Raw genomic sequence first — 8,093 nt, 5'->3', positions numbered from 1 at the left:
AACTCTTGGCTTGGGTCAATCTGCAAATGCTGGTCAGCCAGTTATGAACAGGCCAGCCTCACCTAATACTTCTGCAAATAAGCATCTCCCAAGAAACCCACCAGGCTCAAAAATACAAAAGTGGGAAACTGACAAACAGACCTGCGTATTGACTTTGCTCAGGTCTGGTGGAGAAGTGGAGAAAATATCAAGGGAACAAGCTCTTGGCCTGAGTCTTGAAGATTTGCAGGATCTCCTTGATCTTCCACTTAGCAGGGATGATGAAGACACAGATGCCCTTGACTTTGAATTACAATTTAAAGGTCAGATAAGGGAACTATTGATGAGGCAATAAAACGTCCACAATAATGAAGAGTTTTGGCATTATCTGTTCCAGGGGGGAGATTGTTGGGATTGAACCCTATCAGAGGAACAGATAATTAAAGCCAAAACTGGATCAGAGCAGTGGATCCAGAATAAGCAGATGTTTACATACAAATCTCTCCCCTTGAAAGTGATTTCAACAACTGCTGACCTCCTATCTGCTGATCTTGCTAAATGCTGACCTACAACTGCTGCTCAAGTAAAGACCTGATGAAAGACTAAAGCCCTGCTGATTCAATCTACTGCCTTGAGTCAAGCTCTGCTGATCCGGACAAGTACTGCTGGGTTCACAGCAGTAGAAGGTTGCAGCAGCTGACCAATAGTCTGTTTTGTAATGTAATGTAGTAGCAGTAGTTAACACAGCAGTGTTTGTATAGATCAGAGGTTAGAGTTTGTTAGGAGGTTAGATGTCACTTTCATGGTGACGTCAGCTAAGATGCTCAGTAGTTTGCAAGTGCCTATAAATAGATCAGTATTTTGTACTGTTCTATTAGCTCTTTTGCACAATCGTCTTCTTTGCACGAACAAACAACTGAGCTCTGGCTGAGGGGGAGTTTGCATTCATTCATCAATCATTGTAATCGTTATTGAAATAAGTTCAATCTTCCGATTCATTGTGTAAAGATGTTTGATCAAAGTATTACTCTCGTTTGATTGTATGCAAAGTTTGTTTTCATCTTAATTCCGCTGCACACTCATCCATTTTCACTTTAATTACAAACACAAAATACAATCAAAATCAAACTCAGATCCAACATTTCTCTACTAATTACAACATAAACTCTAGAATTCTTCATTTTCTGCTACGGTTCTGATTGACGAAGGCGATAGACATTCTGCACTAACAATGAAGTCATCTTTCATCATGGTCTCCCCATTGACATAATCTCAGACCATGATGGTCGTTTCACCTCTCGTCTTTGGCAAATGTTTCAATCTGCTCTTAGTACTCATCTCAATCTTAGTACCGCTTTCCATCCTGAATCCGACGGTCAAAGCAAGCGTACTCTTCAAACTCTAGAGGATATGCTTCGTTCATGCATAATCGACTTTGGTGGCAACTGGGATATGCACTTGCCTTTGATCGAATTCTCGTACAAAAACAGTTACCACGCGAGTATTCAAATGGCACCTTTCGAGTCATTGTATGGTTGTAAGTGTCGTTTGCCTATTTGTTAGCACGAGATCGAGAAGCTCTGATCACTGGTCCCGAGCTCATTCAAGAGACGACGGACAAAATTTTATAGACTCTAGATAATTTGCTTTAAGCAAGGAGTCGACAAAATAGTTATGCTGACAAGCGTCGCAAACCTTTTGAATTCAACATTGGTGACATTGTACTTCTCAAGGTATCCCCTTGGAAGGGTGTAGTTCGATTTGGTAAGAAAGGGAAACTCGTTCCTCGCTATGTAGGTCCTTTCAAGATTCTCGAAAGGATTGGCAGGGTGGCGTATCAACTGGACCTGCCTCAAGAACTCAACAATGTTCATCCTACCTTTCACGTTTCAAACTTGAAGAAATGTTTAGCTGAAGAAGGACTTCAAGTCCCACTCGAAGATCTTCAATTCAACGAGACTTTGCACTTCGTGGAGAAACCTATCGAGATCATGGATCGAGGTATCAAGCAATTAAGATGCAGCCGAATTCCAATTGTGAAGGTACGATGGGAAGGAAAACGTGGCGCTGAGTTTACTTGGGAACTCGAAAGGGAGATGAAGACTAAATATCCGCATCTATTTGTTGCATATTCCTAAATTTCGGGACGAAATTACCTAAAGGAGTGGAGACTGTCACGCCTCGATTTTGTAACCTTCCTTATTTAGAAAGTTTGATTGTAATTCTATTATAGAAACTTGTATTTCCCCTTGTAATCATCTTTCATTTCAATCATTGTACCTAGACTTGAATTGTAATGAAAACTCGATCTTTTATACACTTGTGTTATACTTAATTCATAAATACTTGTTATACATTCATCATACGTGCATACTTGATACAATTTATACGTGAATCCATACTTTTTTATACATGCAAAATTCATTTATACATTCATTTATTCATACATTACACTTATGCATTGCACTTATAATTTTAAAACGGTTAAAACCAACAAAACACGCGTAATCAACAAACTTGATTTTCGAACAAAAAGGGAAATACCCTCTCGTGCGAAACGGCCTTTCGCACGAAAAGTCACGGTCGCCCGTATTATCCTAACGTCCCAAACTCCATCTCAGCCTATAAATACCAACCCACTTCTTTATTTCACCACTTCCACAACTCCGAAATTCTCTTTGAAAATGAAAACCTGAACTTGAACTTGCCAGCTGAGCATTTTCCAGCAACTTTCTAAGTGAGTTTGCAACTCACTAGCACTCTCATTCCTTCTCTAATCTTCTACTTTTTCTATCTTTTACAAGAACTTCATATCAACAAAGCTGGTACATTAGATTTGCCTTGGCAATCTGATGATAAATCTCACAAAGTTGGGACCAAGATTGGATTTGGAGTTCAACTTTCAAAATTTTTATAAAATAATTTTATATAACTAAACTCGGCTGAATCAGATACTCTCTGAGCTCACAAGCTAAGTTCATAGCTGTGGGTTCATGTTAGCGTCAATTCCAGCCGAGAAGATGAACAGTTCAAGCAAAACCGAACTGTTTTCATTTCGAAACAACGCCTATCGCACGAAAGGTTAACTCCTTTCGTGAGACAGGACACCCTCTCGCACAAAGGTTCTGGTTCAACCCGTTTCGAAAATTTCTAAGTGTTGTTTGTTAGTCAGATCCTCATTTCCGATTTGAATGATTCTGATGTAACAGTGTGTGAACCGTGGAAGCATTGGCTTCCAATCTAGTTCCACCACCTCGCTTGAACTTGTAAAATGAACACCCAAACAATCTCCTAGACCTAGAACAAGTTAACCCCATCTAGCCTCCAACACTTAGTTCATTCTTTCCATTTTGAGTTGGCACATCTGGGTTGTTCTTGTTCGGTTATTTGGCTATTTAAATTCTGTTATTTCCATTTCTGTTATTCATGACCAACTAATTAGTTAACTTTGTTAACGAATTTGTGCTTTGGTGAACCATAACGAGGTTGTTACCACCATGCATGATTTCTATGATACTCTAGACTATTAATATAATATATCCATAACACAACTGGACTCACAAACATAACTGATTAATAGTTAAAACGTTCAAAGATAAAGTTCGGTTCAAACAGTTCCTGTCACACGAAAGGTAACCTCTTTCGCACAAAAGGAGCTTGTCGTGCGAACTATCCTTTCGCCCAAGCAGTTTGTGTTCCGATTTCCTGTTTATTTAGTTTTTGCGTTCCTCATTACTGACTCTGACAGGCAAATCAGGACTCGTGAAATCACAAAAACTCAGTGTCTTAATGAGTGCCTGGACAGAATATAGTTTCTATTTTATCATACTTTTATACTATATACTACGCACTTTAATTTCTAAATCTGAATACTCCGTTCAATCTCCAACATCTCAGGCCTTCGTTTACCCCCTGTAGGGTAATCTTGGCGTTCCTGTGCTCGTCATCAACTAAACAACTCGTGGAATTTCTAATCGAAGACTTTGCAAAACCGTGAGTATACTCGAACACCCTTTTTCCATTTTAAACTTTGGGTGCAATATGTTTACCCATTAACCTACATAATTACACTTAGACTTTTATACAAAACGCACAAACAATCCAATACATGCATGCTAATTCGTTATACTTAATACGTCTAACTGGATGACTCTTTTGTGTGATAAACTTGTCATTAACTTCGTACGAGCCTCCATTTAATATGTATAGCGCTATAGGAGTAACGCACCGCTCGTAGTCTTGTGGTCATGTTAAATATAATACTTGTGGTAATAAGAGTATTGACTTGAATATTCGCATGCCAGTTTATAAGTTAATCATGATACCTAAGTTTGCCATGTGGATTCGTTTAATTCTTCTCACACTTATGTTATGTATCAAACTTGTATACTGGCAAATACTTTTGTATTGAACCATGTATTTTTAAACATATTGCAGGTTGATGATGTTGCGATGATGAAACCTAGTAGGGATACTTTAGATACACGCCTTGTTATACTAGATTAGGATGTTGTATTTGTTGTATCATTTTGAAAACTATGTTGTATTTTGATTATTTGTCTTGTCATTGTATTGTGAAACAATGTTGTATTTGATTTCGTATGATGTAATTTGACAATTTGTATCAATGAAAGAAATCAGTTTTTCTTTAATTATTGTCGCAAATAGTGTTATGAAGTCTCGAGCAATCTGGATCGTCTCACTCCGATGTTTCCGCCATCGGTTGGGGTGTGACACAGAGTTATCAACTAAATCAAGCAATATCTGTAATGGTGATTGACATGTTGAGGTGGGTGGTGGTGTAGAAAAAGAAGCAGCACAGGGACAGGGGATTGAGTAGAGATAATTAAGTGATGTATCTCCCCCTTGATGTGAGTCCCATGTGCTTACAACACTCTCCTTTTGTGAGGATGATTGAGGAGTTTGGATAGGTGGAGTTGTTAGTATTTGTTCTGAGGTAGTAACAATAGCTGTTTGCTGCTTTTATGATACAACAGATTCCTCTGGCACCTCATCTTCCAAAGTAACCTTTTTTGGGGTTTTCTTTTTGGATTTGGGCTTGCAAATAGATTTAAGCTTTTTGAAAATGGCTGGTGTGTGTTCCACAACACTAGGTTGTGTACTATGGTCACCAGGAGCAGTGGGCTCTACAGTAGGTTTTGTAATATTTGTTGTTGGATTTTCTAAAACATTTTCTTCAGTTAGATTTTCTTGACCTTTGGTCAGCACATGAGTAAAAGTTTTGTTAGAAAGACTTTTAATTTAGAGACCCTCTCCTCTTACAAATTTTTTTTTTGCCAAGACCCTTTTTAAAAGACAACTGATAAGTCTTGGGTACAAGAGAAAAGCTTTGCCAAAGTACGTTTATGATCATCATTTGGGACGAGGAGGATATGATTATCTAAGAGAGAAACTGGTAACTTCATTCCTTTAATTAATGTTTTTTTTGTTCTTATAATGATTTTTTAGTTTTATGTCTAATGTATGTGTCTGGTATTTCTGTTGTATATATTCCAAGGTACAAAATAATGACTTTTAGTTGATGAGATCCCCTCCAGTGCTTTAATGTGGAGGAAAGTAAGGGAAAAAACGGAGAATACAAGAATGTTGTAAAAGACATGGCTGATAAATTAGTAAGTTAACTTTAAACTTTTTTGGGTTTATTTTATCATTACTATAATACATGTTCGTTTGTTAAAAAATATCTAACTATCAATTTTTTTGCACTTTCTTACAGATTGAGAGTGAAACGCAAATTAAAGATGGAGCCCTAAACCTTGATCCGGGCATGGATGCACTCACAGTAGTATTTGGCAAAGATAAAGGTGGGTTTTTAAAAGGTGTTGGTTATGGAGTGACTTTCAGTAAATATTGGCAGGGTCCTCAAACCAAAGGATCATCAAAAGAACGAATTGCACAACTGGAGTTTCAACTACACAATGAGAGACTTGAGTGTGGAAAAAAAAAGATGAAGAAATTAAGACCTTGTCGCTGCAGATGGCAGAAACAAATAACACACTTAATCAACTTTTAGCTCATCTGGCAGCACAAGGACAACGGGTACCAATATGTTCATTATCTGTAGATAAAATGTGTCAGACATAAGTAAGTGACTTATTTTATTAGCAAATTAAAACCTTAATAGTTATAAAATGTTAACTATTGTTAGCTATCGTATATTGCAACCTATTTATATAAATTTAACATGTGCATTGCAATTTTAGAACTTGTCCTTGTTTCACCGAATGGTATTATTTGTATTTGCTCTCTTGTTGCATTTTGTAGGTAAATTCTGTGGACAAACATGTTGGATCAACAAATAATGCTAGTGCTACCGCGTCTAAAATAGTGCAAAAAGAAATGGCAACAACGGTAAGTATGATAATTTCATTATTTTTTATAATTTCTCATGTAATTGTTGATATTTCATAACATAATTAATTGAATTGTATGTAAACTCTATGGACAACAATCCTGGATCAAAGGACAATGCTAATGGTACCACTTCTAACTTATCAAGTAAAGTAGTGCAAACAAAAGTCACTCCTCATGTTACCACATCTAAAATGGCACCAAAAAAATTATATCAACGGTACTATTTAAAAATTTCATATTTTTAATAGTTTTTATAAGTGATTGTTGATTTCCAATAACTTGATTAATTAAATGCTTTTAGGAAAATGTAAAAATCAGAAAAAAGATGTTTTATCTACGGATGAGACTTCACTTCTTGGGTCATCATCTCATTTGGAATCACAAGACAATATACATAATACAAATTCAGCAAATGTCCTAGAGGTATGTGTTATGAAATACACATTTCTATTGACTTTAACCTTAAGATGTTTATATAACATATTTTTTTTTTTTGTAGAAATACAAGTGTACTTTGTATACTTTAAATTTAAAAAATTGTGTGGGATATGGTACAATTCACTTGTCAATGGGAAAACAAAGCATTCATTGTGTTCCACTACAAGATGATTGCTATAAAGTTTCTATTGATAGAGTTACAAAAGCAACAACATTTTTACTAGTAGAATCAGGGGAGTACAAAACAGTTGGGGATGCACTAAATACTTTTGTTGCTTGGCCAAAATCACTTGTTAAAACTAGCCAAAAGGTATGTTCTTTACTAATATATGATTAAGATTAATTACTCTAGCTATTGATATTTGTTTTAATGTTTTTTTGTTGCTTTAGGTACCAAATCTATCAAGTATTCAAACACAAAACACTACAAATCAAATGGCAAAGAAGCAAAAGATATGTTTCACAACGCTAGATGACTTCAAGAAAAAGACAAGGAGCAAGAAGAACATGAAAACACTCTAAACTAGTTTGCTTACTTTATGTGTACAATCATTTACTTTTCCAACAATGGTAGAAAGTTTTTGATTAGAAGTTTAAATTTTGGTATTTAAATTGAAAGCATTATGCACAACTTTTGGTTTATTAATTTTAATATTATTTGGTTTTAGGTTTTCTCATGTTTCATGTTTCATGATGTTTTTATTGTACGAGAATGGCCACATAAAACTACAATATACATGTGTGACCAAATGTTAGTCATTAGCCACACTTAAAAGGACAACTTCATGTGGTTTTACATAAACATTAGCCACACTATCGTCACTTTATTATTTTGTGTGACAAAATGATACCAAACGTCATGTAAAAACAGATTATGTGTGACCAAAGGTTAAATTTTAGCCACACTTAAAATTATAAATTTTCATGTGGCTTTACATAATCATTAGTCACATCATGGTTGCTTTGTTAATTTTGGTGTGACGAAATGTTAGCAATTGTCATGTGGAAAAAATACAATGTGTGGCTAAAGGTTATACGATAGCCATATCTAAATTTATAAAATTTCATGTGGCTTTACATAACCATTAGTCACACCATCGCTATTTTGTTTATTTCTTTGTGACGAAATATTAGCAAACGTTATGGATAAAAAAATTATTTGTGACCAAAGATAACACAACAGCCGCACTTAAAATAAAACTTCATGTGGCTTTACATAACTTTTAGCCACACCATCCTTATTTTGTTTTTTTATGTGACGGAATGATAACATATGTAATGTGCAAAATGAATATGTGTAG

At 35.6% G+C, this 8,093-nt stretch overlaps 1 protein-coding gene across 1 annotated transcript; it reads left to right on the top strand.

The window, feature by feature from the left end:
* The first annotated feature begins 5,564 nt into the window (after positions 1 to 5,564).
* On the top strand, positions 5,565 to 6,349 carry LOC110905491. The gene is made up of 2 exons (XM_022151196.2): positions 5,565 to 5,612; positions 5,717 to 6,349. The coding sequence occupies exons 1-2, from the start codon at positions 5,598 to 5,600 to the stop codon at positions 6,011 to 6,013; spliced, it is 312 nt and encodes a 103-aa protein (XP_022006888.1). The 5' UTR covers positions 5,565 to 5,597; the 3' UTR covers positions 6,014 to 6,349.
* Positions 6,350 to 8,093: the final 1,744 nt, after the last annotated feature.

This window comes from Helianthus annuus, chromosome 14 (genome assembly GCF_002127325.2).
Source record: "Helianthus annuus cultivar XRQ/B chromosome 14, HanXRQr2.0-SUNRISE, whole genome shotgun sequence".
Taxonomy (NCBI): Eukaryota; Viridiplantae; Streptophyta; class Magnoliopsida; order Asterales; family Asteraceae; genus Helianthus; species Helianthus annuus.
The sequence above is the reverse complement of the archived record's forward strand: the minus strand, read 5'-3'. Positions and strand labels throughout refer to the sequence as shown.